The sequence below is a fragment of the Scatophagus argus genome, chromosome 6 (genome assembly GCF_020382885.2).
Source record: "Scatophagus argus isolate fScaArg1 chromosome 6, fScaArg1.pri, whole genome shotgun sequence".
NCBI lineage: Eukaryota > Metazoa > Chordata > Actinopteri > Scatophagidae > Scatophagus > Scatophagus argus.
The window spans coordinates 1,689,861-1,704,700 of record NC_058498.1 but is presented as its reverse complement, the minus strand read 5'-3'; the positions used below and the strand labels follow the sequence as shown (position 1 = coordinate 1,704,700).

At 45.2% G+C, this 14,840-nt stretch overlaps 1 protein-coding gene across 2 annotated transcripts in view; it reads left to right on the top strand.

Annotated features, from left to right (window-relative positions):
- Nucleotides 1–27: 27 nt before the first annotated feature.
- Nucleotides 28–14,840, top strand: part of zc3h3 (zinc finger CCCH-type containing 3) — a 47,762-nt gene continuing 32,949 nt past the window's right edge. The window contains exons 1-3 of one of the 2 annotated variants that reach the window (XM_046390863.1): nucleotides 28–181; nucleotides 1,219–2,611; nucleotides 2,851–3,023. In XM_046390863.1, coding sequence (XP_046246819.1) covers nucleotides 136–181; nucleotides 1,219–2,611; nucleotides 2,851–3,023 — 1,612 coding nt within the window. In that variant the 5' untranslated portion in view covers nucleotides 28–135. Of the gene's footprint in view, nucleotides 182–351; nucleotides 496–1,218; nucleotides 2,612–2,850; nucleotides 3,024–14,840 lie in introns of those variants that run through there. The other variant, XM_046390864.1, reaches the window with a different exon arrangement.

Genomic DNA, 14,840 nt, shown 5'->3' with positions numbered 1-14,840 from the left:
CTGTAGGCAAAAAGAGGGCTAAAAATCCCTCTGCGCATTCTCAGACAGCGTTCTGTGATTGGACAGCATGAAGTGCATCATCCGCAAGAGCTTATTTTCGTCGCAACGCGATGACGAAACGATTCAGTTGTAAACATGGAGGAGAGAGAAGCACTGAAGAGGGAAATTGAACTTCTACAAAGTAGGTCTAATTTGTTTGATGTCGACACTTTCTTTGACAGCATGCGGGTTGTTCAACAGTTTTTAATAATATGCTGTCAAAATTCAGAGCTGTCGCGTGGATGTGGGGTCCGCGTTTTTAAATAGCCTTATTTTGAAAAGTGAACGTTAACCGTTAGCCTTCAACTCAAACGACCCACAAGTTGTCTGTCGTTGCTAGCCTGATCAATCCTTCACGATTTATTGAATGTGGAGATACGCGGCGTTTGTGAATATACTCTATATTTAATTTTCATCGGCAGTAAATTACCAGTTGGATGTTTATGAGGTCAACAGGTTAGTAGTTAAGCTCCTTTTCACTCTTCCGTTCGCTTTCAAAACAACACAGCTGGAGAGGAAGCCGGATAGCTAACGTTAGCTAACTGTTCGGCTACGCATGACAGCAAGTGGTCCGTTCATCTAACAAATAAGCAGTACAGGGGAAAAAATAGTTAACTTTTGCATCTTATGGTATTTATATGAGCTATTTGTCACGTTGTGGGGAACAAATGAAAATTACTATCGCCTAGAACGGCTTCAGTGTGTCTTATAATAGCTGGATAGACGAACCACGTTCTTCTGAGTGATGCTCCCTCATTTGGTGATGATGATGACAGCGATGAGGTCTCATTCAGTTTTCATTACAGACCGCAGTCAGTGAAGATTACATTACGAAAGGAAACAGCATGAATTGGAACAACAATAAATACATAAACAATAAAACGCACATCCACAGCCTGCAACAGGCTAAACTACGTTTTTTAAAAAAAAAAGTAAATAGCTGACTAAAGGAATTCCGCCCCCATGGAGATAAAACCTCCATTCCAATGGAAGCAAGTAAACTTTCAGTGTAGAGGTTGTTTGGAGGTTGACTTATGCAGACTGTGAAGTCCACAGCTTGAGATGGAATTCATATTTCCACCTGTTTTAACTTGAGAAAGACTATCAAAGGCATGTTGTGTTCTAAAAAGATGTTACTGTGTAAATGAACTAAATAAACTCCTATTTTCAAATTCCCAGATCTTATCGATAAACATAAGAGTGTCCATGGCAACACCCCATTTGCAAGATTTGACCAGAGGCAGCCAGAACCGTCAGCCAGAAGTCAGAGCACATCTGTCATCCATCCTCACAGCTGCAGAGGGAGACTGTATGCTCCTCAGAACCATGCAAGCTGGAGGAAAACATACTCGCTGAAAAACAAGAATCCCCAGTCCTCTGCTGGACATCCCTCAGTTTCTAATTCCTCCTCTGTTCATCAGCCTCGACCCCTCAGTGCAGCTCACAGCATGTCACTGCCCAGCCACAGCAGAACTGCCACTGTCTCATCAGGGGTCTCTCAACAGACGAGAGAAGGGAGCATAAGCGGCATCACAGGTATTAGCCGAAACACAGAAGATGGAAAAGGAGGTTCAAGCTCAACGCAACACAAAACCCTCCACAGACTGAGTCCAGAATTTCAGCAGAGGGCTGAAAGCCGGCGTGTGGTCAGCAGTTCTTCTGAAGTGACCTCTTCAGGCATTGCAGACTCTTTGACCCGTTTGCAGAGCAACCCTCAAACACAGGGGAAGCCTTCACTGACGAGCAAAGTCAGCACTCACAATAAATGGACTCTTATGGATAAGACAACTCCAGCTGTGGTGACGGCTGGAAATGACCTCCCACCTCTCTCTTCTCTGTCTAAAGTACCACAGGCTTCCAGCAACCCTCCCACCAGCCACCGGCAAGTCGGTCCATCGTTTTTGAAAAAATCCAAGTTCACTTGGGTTAAGACCCAGAATGTGGGAGGGGTGGAACCTAAACAAGCCAACTCCATTTCCCCTCCCACAGGCAAAGCGGTGACTGTGGCCCCAACGTCAGTCTCAAGAGCTGGAGTTGCCAGTGGAAGCTCATCGGTATTCACAGTCGGTAAGCGAACCCCAACCAGGAAGCCTCCCCGAAAGCTAAGCCCAATTACTGCAGTCCCTAAGACCTCAAAGTACAAATGGGTCTCCTCCTCTGTTGGATCCCAAGCTAAAATATCTCGGAAATCACCATCACCCAAAGCTGTGACTGTTTCCCAGAGAGCTCTGGAGAAAGGAGAGGCCACCAGGAAACTCAGAATGTCCTCTGCTCCCTCTGCTAAAATAAAAAAGGAAATTGTGGGTTCCTCTACGAGCTCCTCTCTGAGTAGCCGTTACCGCTGGAAGGCTGGAGGTCAGAGTACCTCAGCAGCGACAGGAGGAGCACCAGCCACCCGCCGATCTGCTAGATCTGCTTTCCACTGGACATCAGAAAGAAGCATCAGAGGAGTGAAAAGAGGGCTTGTTGGTTCTCCATCTGCCACCCAGCATACCTCCCTCACACCCTCCTCCTCCCCTGGCGGGTATAAGCTCCGCAGCGCCATGAAAATCATTAGGAGGTCTGCTAGTAGGCAAGTAATGGAAAATTCAGCTTTCCTCAGAATTTATTTCTGCTCTGATATCCCCAGTTGTCCTTTTTAATTAGTTTGCTGTAACTGTCTTTTACCACAAGGTGGCAGCACCGTATGGTAGACTGCTGTTGGTACACGCACTAAATTAAGATTTTTCTCAATATCAAATGCTTCGTAGCAGCCACTAGTGTCTTGCGGATTACACTGTTCTCTTTTTCCCTTTTGTAATGCGACCACAGTGGAGGTGGGTCAGAGAAGGGGACCAGCCTATCAGCAGTGAGGTCCTCCCTGCGGGGCCGTGTTTACAGCTCGACCAGGAACCCCACAGGAGCGAGGAGGACGCCCTGCAAGGAGCTAGTGTCTTTCGGGAGACATAAGTTGAGGCGGCTCTCCCCTTCCTTCTCAAGGACAAGTAAGAACACATGCAGCACAGTATGTTGTTATTTTTCACGTTAGCTAAACTTTCCAAATGGGTTGCGATTCTCACCCATCTTAGTTACTAAGTAACTAAGTAACTAAATTCTTAGTTACTAAGAATTGTGCCCTACGACCGTGTGGAGGTGCTATGACAAATTGCTTAAGTCAAGAACTCGCCAGCTTGACATATAGGCCTCAGAAACCTTACAGTTTCCTGATGGGTGTCTCACTGAACAGTTCTCAAGTCCTACAGGATCTGCTGACATGTCCACCACACTGGACACACTCACTGATCAGTATATTAGAACATCTCTAATTTGGCAGTAATATTCTTTTAAATTTCAATTATAATTGAAAGGTTTGTATTTTCTGTAATTCTTTAAGAGCCAGTCATCTCATATTTTGCGGTTCAAGTACTCCAGTGAGTCACACATCGTCCATATCCACTGGAGTTACCACAAAAAATGTGGTACAAATCAACTGATTTGGTGGTCAAACATCCCTGACCCCTCAAAACACATATTTAGCATTAAATCAAAAATTCAAATTAGACTTAAATTATTACGCAATTTCAGTTAAATTATATAAAATGATGAAGTGAGGACATTTTCTCTCCTGAAGGTCAAAATTCAGCTTTACTGTGACATCATGATGTCTTCTGTCCATCACTCAGCAGCAGAACTCAGAAACTGAAGGGCAGATTGGGACCAGATCTCACATGTGCTCACAGACTGAACTGGTGACTCGAATCTCGGGTGTCCACCTTCAAACTGTGCTGATTATGTTGAACTTCTATGGTGGCTGATGTGCTGTCAGAGAGATCTTTGTTTCAAACGAAGAGCAGTACTTGCAGTTTGATTGAGGTTTTAATTCTAGTGATTTGATTCTGTGGATTCTATGGTTTTTAGTGCATTTAGTGCGTTTACTTCAATTTCTTTCTGATTTTCTGCTTTATATATATATATATATATATATATATATATTTACTTACTTATATATTCATCGCGATAATTATTTTTTTTCCATCATGTAGTATGGAACTGGGACAAAGCTTCCAAGCTGCAGCTCTGACAGCTGCTGTCTCAGCCATGTCCAGCAGAGGGCAGCAACTGACATGCTTGTTGTCCTTGTAGAGGCTCTATGTTGCTGGCTGTCACCAGAGAGCCTTACATGCAGACTATAAGAGGAGGAGGGGTGGTGCGGGTTAATTGATTGCCCAATTCAGCCGTGATGGCGAACAAGTGCCGATAGCGGGTAATTTGCAGAGGTGGAGGCAGGAGCGGCGCTGCTATCAAGCCCTGGCACTGCTCTCCCTCCAGTAGATAAAAAGGAGCTAATGCATAATTATCCTTTTGCAAATTGGATTGTTTTAACGAACTGTAGAATATAGGCCTAACCTGATGGAAAGCAATCATTGTTTTTACAGCCCCCTCCCTCTCTCCCTCCCTCCCTCTTGCCCCTCCAGCCCTCCGGTCATGCTGCGCGTACCCTACACGCCTCATGCCCATCTTGCTCTAATCTCCCATACTCAATGGAGTCAAAAGACATTAGAAAAGCCATCACTGTTAACATTAGGCTTTATTCGTCCCTATGGCTCTGCGTCTATCAGTCTGCTTTTTCTGATTCTTTAACTTTCACTTTAACCTCCTCCATCCGTTCAGCTGTCCCTTATTCCTCGTCGTCCCTCCACATGTTTTCATGTGGAGGACTCGAATGGCCTTACAGCAGGAGCGCACGCGTCTCTCATTAAAGATGGGGATTCAGAATCGGAGCCTCAGGAAAGGTGGAGCAGGGGTGAGCACAGAGGAAGATGGAGTGAGGAAAGCTCCTCGCAGCCGTCTGCTGCTCCGATAAGAGCTGCTAATAAAGAGCAAATTGAATTACTAATGATGGGAAGCAGAGTCCCTATAGATGAGCCCGTTAAAAAGCAACCTTATGACCACTCACACACGCATGATAATACACTCACAAACAATGTGTCTTCATTTCCTCCTCAATGGCCAGCTCCAGCCTCTCCTCTGTTGTGTTGGTGGTGGTGGTGAGGTGGGGGGTTCTCGGTTATCTGTGGTTTAATTTAAAGAGGGCATAAACCTAAGTAAGCAGTTAGGATTATAATGAATTGAGAGGTGTGTGTGAGTGAGAATGTATCTATCTGTATATGTACATGTGTGTGCCCAGAGACAGCCACATAGCCCAGATAATCTAATAAAGCAGATAAATGTCAGAATGGACGGAACACAGAGAGAAGAGTGCTGAGCCGAGCAGCTTCCAGCCCCGCGTGACGGGCTTCTGGAGCGTCTGAGGTCTCCATCTCACGCCGGTTTCTTTCCCCCCCCCTCACCATCCTTCATCCAGCCCTGCTCAGTCTTTTTGCTCTCTGTAGCTGTCCTTCATTGCTCTGCTAATATGTCTTGTGACTTTTTTAAAGCCCAGCGCTGTATATCACACAGGCATTTCCTTTATAATCTTATTTTAGGTCAGGGCTCAACAATAAGGATTGCCCACTTGCCCAGGGCAAGTGAAGTGCCACATCAGGCTAGTAAATCTAAAAAAAGAAAAAGGAAAAGAAAAAAAAAAGGAGAGTTTTCAAGTTTTCATTTTTTTCCAGAGCTGATGGTGGAAGCACCTAAGAAGTGATCAGTCTGATTCAAAAATGTCGGCAGATGAAGATGTTTCAAGGTAAAGCAGAAGCAAAGATTTCAGTTATCCTGGAAACAGAAGTTTAGTCTGGTGACTTTAGAGAATGTGAACAAAATGCCAACTATGAGAGCAAGACGGGTGAGATGAACCTTCATGGGTGACTGTACCCTTAGTTCTTATTTGATCAGCTGATAATAAATAAAACCGTTGTAGTGTCTTGCATACACTTTCTCTCAAAACTTGTCACACACGTCTCCAGTCACAACGGAGGGCGCAATGATCAGTGCAGACTGTGTGGTTTTATATGCAGTGCTGTTGTCAGTCGAACTCGCTCTTATTACTCTGAGTTAGTGTTAGCAAGTGGATGGAGCCATTGGCTCATCCAGTTTTACTTCTGAGCGGGTCCTTAGCCCTGTTTATGTGAATCATAAAACATACACACACACACACACACACACACACACACACAGAGCGGTCACATTGTTGGCCTGTCTCTATGTTGTAGTTGGGGTGGCTCTCTTTCAGTGGCAGTGCTGCCACCTTTGCTCTCTCAGCATCATCTTACCAACATGCTGCCCATCCCTCCTCACCACCCATTACCACCACGAAAGATTCCTCCGTCCTCGTCCTCACCCCCTCCCTCAGGGATCCTGTTACTGTGCCCACACTGATCCCATCTTCTTCTTCACCCATAAATCATACGTGCAGCTCTGCATCAAGGCCGTGCTCTCGCTGACATTTCCCACTTTGTCCGGTGATACGTGTTCTGTATGTACGGACACACACGGATAGGTCGCGATCCGCTCACAGCCGAGCAGCATTATAACGTGAGGAGCTCAGAGGAACAGCCAGGTTCTTCGTGAAGCAGATCAGTTCTGCTGAGTGCTGAGCTCTGAGCCCATTAAAATGTGACCACTTGTGATCGGATCTCACTTTTCTGCTCACTGGGACAAACAGACACGACGATTTTTTACACAGAAAGAAATAACTTCAAGTACAACATTTGCCAAATTTTCAAGAATTAATTAATTAAGAATTTGTGATAAACTGCATTTCACAAAGTTAATAAAGTTTTCCCTCATCAACTCGCAAAGAAAGATTTTTTTAAATGTCTGAAGATCCATGAGCAACAAAGAATTAGCCTACACTGGGTTCTGTTTACTGGGAAATGCTGTAAAATTCAATGCTTTGTGTCTGTCTTCTTAGGGGTTGGTGTAAAATCAGTTGAAACAGTGTGTTGAAACTGCTGCTCAGGTCACACGCACTTCAGACAGGCTGCGACAAACGGACACCTTTCCACAAGGACAAGAACAACTTTGTGCATTGCTTTTCATGACGAATTTTCAAGAAGATGAACGATCTAGAATTTGCTGTATCTGTTTTGTAAAGTTTGTAAGGCTCCTCCCCACTCGCTCTCAGTATTATTCGATTTTTCAAAGGGACTCTGGGGATGTTGTGTTTAGCCGTTCAGTGGTGAAGTTGGTCGAAACGGTGCGTTCACAGACATCATTACAGTAAATGAAATGCAAATCAGACAGCTGTGACTGATTCTGCCTGTTGTTGTGGCCTCTTGTTTTCTCTCGCAGGATGTCAGTTGAGTGAGCGGATGTTCGGTGTGGCTCAGGACAGTCTTTCTGCTCCTGCGACATTATGTTTGTGATATTCTGTGTATTTCAGCTGATTTAAAAATATCGCTGCCAGTGGGTTTGTGTTGGGGCTGCTCTCTAAAGCCCGGCCCGTCTGTCCTTATTTGACTTGAGCTTGGCGCGACACACGCTTGTTTATTTTTGTTTGTTTATTTGCATCACTCTCTGGTTCACACTTGCTCCAGTTTCTCCCACTTTTCCTTAACGCTGCAGCCAGTTGTCCTGCGCTCCCCTCTCAGCAACACACACACACACACACACTCACACACACACACTTAAAGAGGACGTTAGCTCACTGTTTGTTTGTTTGGACCTCGCAGCACACAACTGGTGTTGCTGTGTGCATACTGGAGGCGTCACTCTATATCTAATGTATGTGACCGCTGATCTTTCTCCGAACTTTTTATTGGTCAAATGATTTTAATCTTGTGTGTGTGTTATGGTGTTCCCATCAGCTGCTTTTCTACATACCGTTCTCCGAATGCCATTCCCCAGTGCGCCCATCGTCTCATCAGTTGGACGACACACACACATTTGCACACAGTGGCATGCTGCTCATTCCTCTGCACTTTCTCAGGCTCTCTGTGTCAAACAGGTGGGCCTCTGTCTTCACTCTCTGTCTGTGCTTTTCTTTCTCTTCCTTTCTTTTTATATCTCTCACCATTTGTCTCTCTCTCTCTCACACACACACACACACACACGTGCCCCACAAAACATGTGCGCCCACACACATGCAATCAGATCACTCATCCAGAATTGTTTCCCTAATGATTTAGACAGAAACCGATGTTGGCGTTGCAGGCAGAAGGAGGTGAAAATGGTTTTTGTCTGTTTTCCATGTGTGCTTTAGCATTTCAATAGAAAAAGTGGCCTTAACCTCTCAGGCTGTATTGAAAGGTCTCTCTGTGTGGGTTCCCTTTGAGTGTTCCGTGTTCCTCCCACAGTCCAAACACATGCAGGTTTCCTTGACTGGTGACTCTGAGTTGTCTGTAGGTGTAAATGTGAGCGAGAATGATTGTTTTCCTCCATGTGTGAGCCCTCTGATGAACTGGCGACCTGTCAGTGTCAGCTTGTTGAATTAGATTGACGTGATGCTGCGTAGGATTTTTTTTCTCAATGGTCTAAGGTTTCCCAGAAACTCCGGATGGTTGCAAAGTCCAAAAGTGATAATATTTGAAAAAAAATCAGATGTAATCATGCACAGGATAACTTTCCTCCTTCATTCCTTTCACAGCTTCCCTCCTCACTGCATGAAAAACGGGAGTTTAGGCCACGTAAGCGCCTGCAAACCTCACTAATACACAGCAGTTGGTGGTTGTTTATGGCCTGTGAAGTCGGTGTTTGCTGTACCACGAACTGTCAGGAACGAATCTCTGGCCTGCTGCTCTGCCCAAGTCGTATTCTTCACTGGAGCCACCGCTGCTCTAATAACATCACTGTGACACAATGACAGTAAATGACTCACTTATGTGCTCGCTTGGTGCGCTGTGCTCCGTTTGTTCACTTTGTGTAATTTGTTATAAAATATAACATCAGACATTCAACGCTTCATTACAAAACCTCAATAGGAGCTTCAAATGTTAAGCGTGACATTCGGTCCGGACCGACTGCGTGCATTCATCCTTGTGCCTATATATACACTGTGGCTGTTTGTTTCTGTGAATAAGTCAGTTTCTCTTTCGAGGTGGTGTCTTGTGCAGGATGGGCTCAGTATAGCTCTCTCCGCCCTGGTGCACAGTAACATTTGGCATTTTGATGAACCTCTGTACTTACAGTATGTCCACACGAGTAGCTCCTCCCCATCTGTGTTGTAAGACCCCCCCCAACCTCCTCAAACTGTCAGCTGGCCATAATTAAAGGTCTGACTCATGTGGACGTACAAAAAGTCGTCGACACTTTTGTCCTGCTCAGATGACTGGCTATTGGAGAAGTTTTCCTTGTGAAATATCAGTGTCACAACATGTTCTGTGTGTTCCTCAGTCATCTCTCAGAGTGCTGTTTGCCGTCATGAGGGGGCGTTTTTATCCTGTGCATCTGCAAAGGGAGATGAGTGGCATGTGTTGAAATGTGTAATCTATTGAGTCCAGAAACTTTAGCCTGAGACCGCTGAGACTCGTTCCCAGTTAAGGAGGTAAATGTTTTCTTGGTATCCAGAGGAGTGGCCCATGTGCAGGGCTGTCTGAATAAATCAGAAACCTAACAGGACACAGGCAGAGCCTTACTAATTATTTGAGAACACATGGCAGGCAATGCGGGTGTCACTTATTGGTAAATGGTTTGGCCGGGCTTGCAGGTGTTGCCTTCTTTAGCTATCGGCCTATGAGACCCGACTATCATCCGACTCCGGTCTTAAAACAAGCACATGACGCTGTCCTCTGACTGCAGTCTGTGGGGTCTCATTTATTCAAATAAACTAAAGATTTGCCAAGTTTTAAAGATCATTTGACTGCGACTTATTTTTTAAAGCGCTGTGCCAGCAGTTTGCATGTAATAAAGTAAAAATCATCTGTGCTTAATATAATTTTTTTTTTCATTTCTATTGCCAGTTCCTGAGCTGCGGTACGGACAGTCATTTCCCTCCAGTGAGTGAATCGGTCCGTGATGCAGCTCATTGAGAAACTTATTCTGTCAGTCTGAGTTCCACCCAGGAGATGTGTAAATGTGATTAGAGCTGCAGCAATAAGTTCAGTAATCGATTAGTTGCCAATATCATTCCTTTCAATCATTTTTCAAAACAAAAATATCCAAAATTTGCGGCTTCCAGCCTTAAATGTCAGACTGTCAGTAGTGCAGTGAAATCCTCTAAGGTTGCGCGGAGCAGAACTGCACTGTGTTTGTGTTTGAGGTGTTTGTGGAGTTGTATTGATCAGTGTGTGCCCATCCTGTGTGGCTGTGGCCTCGTCTTGTTACATAAAGGGCGTCCGTTCTGGTAACAGGGAGGGCAAAGTCAGGGGCCCTCCATAAATCTGCACCTTTTGTCAGCTGGAGAGCATGCTGGTATAGCTGCCCCCCCCACCACCCCCACCCCTCTGTACCCCCGACCCTCTGACAGTAACCCTATCTCGCCCAGCTCTCGTCCATATGTCTGCACACACTGACGTGTTACCATAATAATCGCTGCAGGGTTTGCCGTTTACGTGGGAAGACGAGTAATGAGTCTGAGGTGCGCTTGGCATGTTAATCATGTCCCGCACACTTGCATGGACACATGGTGGAGCTGGGGTTGTGTGACTCCGTGTGTGTGTGTGTGTGTGTATGGGGAGGGGGTGATTCTGTTTTCCTTTGTCACAGGTGCTTTGATTACAATGCTGTTTAATCTGGGATAGTTTTAGACTCATAGCAGATGACCTAAAGCCCCTGCAGAAACATTACTTTATGTTTGCACACCAGGCTTGGTGGAATAAAGCTCCATTAAAGTCAGTAATTTTTGGGTAATTGGTGGAACAGCCATCAGGGGCCATTTGGGGTTCTGTATCCTGCCCTTCTATCTACACTATCAGCAATGGAAATTGATAGGATATCAATGATACCAGTTCCATAATCAGTGCTGCTTATTGGTCCAGTTGTCTATCCATGCCCTCACTGAGCCCTGATTTTGACATCATTGTTGTTTTGTGATGCACAACACGAAAACAGGTACTGATAAGCTCAGAGGTATGCGGTTCAGATGGATTGGACTATTAATTTGGAACCAGTTCTGGATTCTCATCCCTAAACCCTATTCCTCTTTCTGGTCTTTTGTCTGCAGTGACATTCCGTGATTGCTCAGCTGCAGCATCCCTCCCTTTCTCTGCTTCCTCCCTGTCCACAGGGACTAAACGTATTCCCCTAATTAACGTCTTGGCTCCAAGTCTCAGTGGGTTGGGGAAGCCAAGTAGTGGCCAAGGCCCATATTCCTGTAATGTTAGTGAATTTTATATGGCTCCCGTCCTTCTAATCAGTCTCCCCTTTCAGGCTCGTGCCACCCCCCCTTTCCTACTGCTCCACCTGGCTCTCCATCCAAACCCCAGAGCCAGGCTCCAGGTCAAGGCCCCTGGGCTGAGGAGAAACCTGACCCCTTATCTTCTTGATTTTTTTTCTTCTTTTTTTTCTCAACCATTCCAACTTTCCATTTCCGTCATAGCGGCCTGGACACCCGAACCCCGCAGGACTATTCTGGTCTTGTCGAGATATTCAGTGACCCTCTACTATCTCCCCCACCGGTCCCCACGACTGGTGGGGTTTTTTCCTCCAGTCCAAGTGCCTCCTTTCCTCTCTCAGCCACCATTCATCCCGTCATTTCCTGTCTTTCCTTTCTTCGTCCGTCCCATGGGGAAAGTTAAGTTTTGTCCACTCTCTCTGGGCTCCTCCACACCCCCCTCCGGCTATTTGACTGTGTACCCCCAGCCATGATTGGCATGCAAACCTCTGAGCTCAGTGCCCAGACTTTCCCTGCATGCAAGCAGAGGGTAGGCTTCTTAAGCTCCCCATGACCTCCCTACAGATGTCCCCCGGATTTAACCATTAGGAATAATGTTGTCGGTGTCAGGAACAAATGTGGAGCAGATTGTCGAGCAGAGACATGATGGACAGGTGTAAACTGAATGATAGATGGGTCCTGTCAACCACTCTCTTTCCTCTCTCTGAAAGGTAATTCCAGTTCATCATATGACTGGTAAATAGGATTTTGACCCAAATAAATCTTACTGTTACAGTGCAGATATAAAACATAATGCAGCTGATATTCTGATAGTTAAGATTTGTAAAATATTACACTGTATTGAAAATTGTCCATGAAAGTTTTCCTAAAGTCAACAATAATGACATCAGATTGCTCAGTTTGTGTATAAGAGTTGAAAAGCTGAAAATATTCAGTTTGGAATCATATTAGGAAAAGAGGCAACGAGTCGAGAACCCAGTTAATGTTTGGATTTGTGTTGCGAAAAATCAATCAATTTTATTTGAAGTGCAAAATCCCAAATCATTCAGCGTAGTCCCAGTACACTTCACAAGGCACAGTTCACCCCGTTTTTCCCTCTTCCCTGTAGTGCTGGTCACCCATCTACGCTGTGTGAGTTGCACAGTTTTGGAGAAATGTCTTCCTTCTCTTGAATTTAACGGAACAAGAGGGCACTATGTGATCTTTATCCTTTAATCTGTCCTTTGTCCATTTCATTTATCCGTTTCTCCCTGTTTCTCCGTCTCTCTCAACTTCACCCTCCATTCAGGCTCCCACCTCCTCCCCCTCCTCCCACCACCACTCATCCCCTCCTGTTTTGGTATTTAATAATGGATGATTGTTTGTGTTTGTCAGTCAGCACGCTCTTGTTAAAGGGCTTTAAGATAACTACTAATTCCAGCAGGGCTGTATTGATTAGCTGCGCCGGGTGTGGATTGTTTTATAGCCTGAGAGGGACGCTGCCCCCACCCCCATCACCCGCTTCCCAGGCTCCTTCAGTACCCTCTCCGTCGCCTCCCCCCTTGTCAAGAGTCTCTCCCTCTTTAGTTGAATAATTAATGCTTAACGTATTTAATTAGGGAGGTTTGCTCTGAACAAAAGTAATTGAGTCCTCAGCTGTGTGTGTGTGTGTGTGTGTGTGTGTGTATCTATGAGTATCCGCCACACGTACCGTGATGGCAGCATTAAGTGCCTCACTTCCTCCTGCACGCTCAGTTTAAACAGCTCTTATGATTTACAGTAGCCCTGTGGCTTCGACGTGACTGTCAGTGAGTTGCCGTTAGTGCCGTCGGCATTTGTGGTAGCAGACGCGTAACCATTTTGGTTTGGCAACTCCGGCGCTGGAAGCAGCGGCCGTCATGCCAGCAGGGTTGGCATGGAGGGCAGTGGGGGTGGGATAGCAGGTGGAGAGCTCACTGTGTTAGCGCTGGTTGTGATATTAATAACTGGCACTGCAGGCCAAAACAATGACACATTTGTCATCATCGCTTCATCTTCTGTGTTGTAATTGAGGCTCAACATTTTGACCCTGCATACTGATGGAATGGACGACCTGAACGTCCCAGGAGTTACCGTGCCCTGCTGGCTGCTGTGATATATACAGTAACAGCAACATTTACAGTTTTGCCACTGTAATATTTTTAACAGCAGCAAATGATCAGTTATTGTTCAGAAAACATTCTCCAGTAAATGTGTGTTTGTGCAGATATCAGATGTGTTAACATGGCTGTAGAGCATTTGTTCAACTCATTTCTATCGCTGATCACATTTTAAAGTAACTGTCAATTTTATAGAAGAGAAAATGGTGAGAAATCCTACTGCATCCAAGGTGACGTCTTCAAATTTCTTGGTTTTGTCTGTTCCACTGTCAAATTGTAGACTTTTAATTTTCCATGATGTAAATCAGAGGAATCTGGCACTTCCTCACAGCTTAGACACTGGAAACAGATTTAAAATGACTTTAACAGTTAATATGTTATTGAAGGTGTTGATGATTCATTTTCTAATGTTTGATTTGATTTTTTGATTCATTTAAGCACAACATAACTTAAGCAAAGTAAAAATGAACATCAGCGAATATAATAATTTGATGACGTCCTGGTGATTTGTAGGTCTGTGTCTGGGTATCTGCAGAGCTTTGAGTCTGCTGGCAGTGATAGCAGTTTGACTGTGGCAGGCAGCTGATTGGTCAGAGAAAGCCGCTGGTCTCGATTCCATCACGTCTTCTTGGGCCAGCAGAGACTTGGCAGGAAAAGCCAGAATTGGCGGTCAGTGCTATTTATACTCACCTGTTAGTGGGTCAGGGTGTACAGCCAGATTCAGGGCTCACACACACCTGCGTGTGTGTGTGAGCCAGCGGATGCGACTGCTGCGTTCCTGCCAGTGAGCTGCAGAGGGGGCTCTGCACATGTTGGCTCAGCACCTGGTCAGCTCCTGCCCCCCCGATCACATCTGAGTTACAACAGCCTTTATTTAACACACGCATGCAGATAAGTTTCTGCCTCGGCATCTAAAACAATTGGCAAACTTGTCAACTTTGTTCAGCCTGACACTTAGCGTGATTAATTTTTGGAAGATGATGACCAAGGAATATTATTCTAAGGAAATATAAACCGGGAGTTTTTGCCAGCATTTAAAGCTGATGCATTCCTGCTCTTCTGCTGCTTCTGTTTCCAGCAGTGATGTTTCAGTCACGCAGTTTTACATTTTTGAATTCCTCAAATGAAGTGGAAGTGGCTGCATATCTCAGAGCCACCTCACATCTTCGTTTATAGGTCACGTGGATCAAGTTCTTCCCACGGGGGAAGAGATATAAACTTTTTACTAAACTCTTTCTATGAAACCACAAAGGAAAGCTGCACAAAAGACAAGACACTTTATGCAAAACTGAAGCTTGGCAGCTGGGCAGAGCGAGTTATCAGCCTATAAGCATGAAGGAACAGCACTGTGTGTGACTACAGGGTTGTCTTATTAGGATCTTTTTATTTGAGGACGTGTTGCTTCAGGTAAATTGGTTTATTCATGGAAGTGGGGGTATTGAGTTCAGTGTATTAAAGCTGCATGTAAGCAGGTTGACCTTAACCAGAGT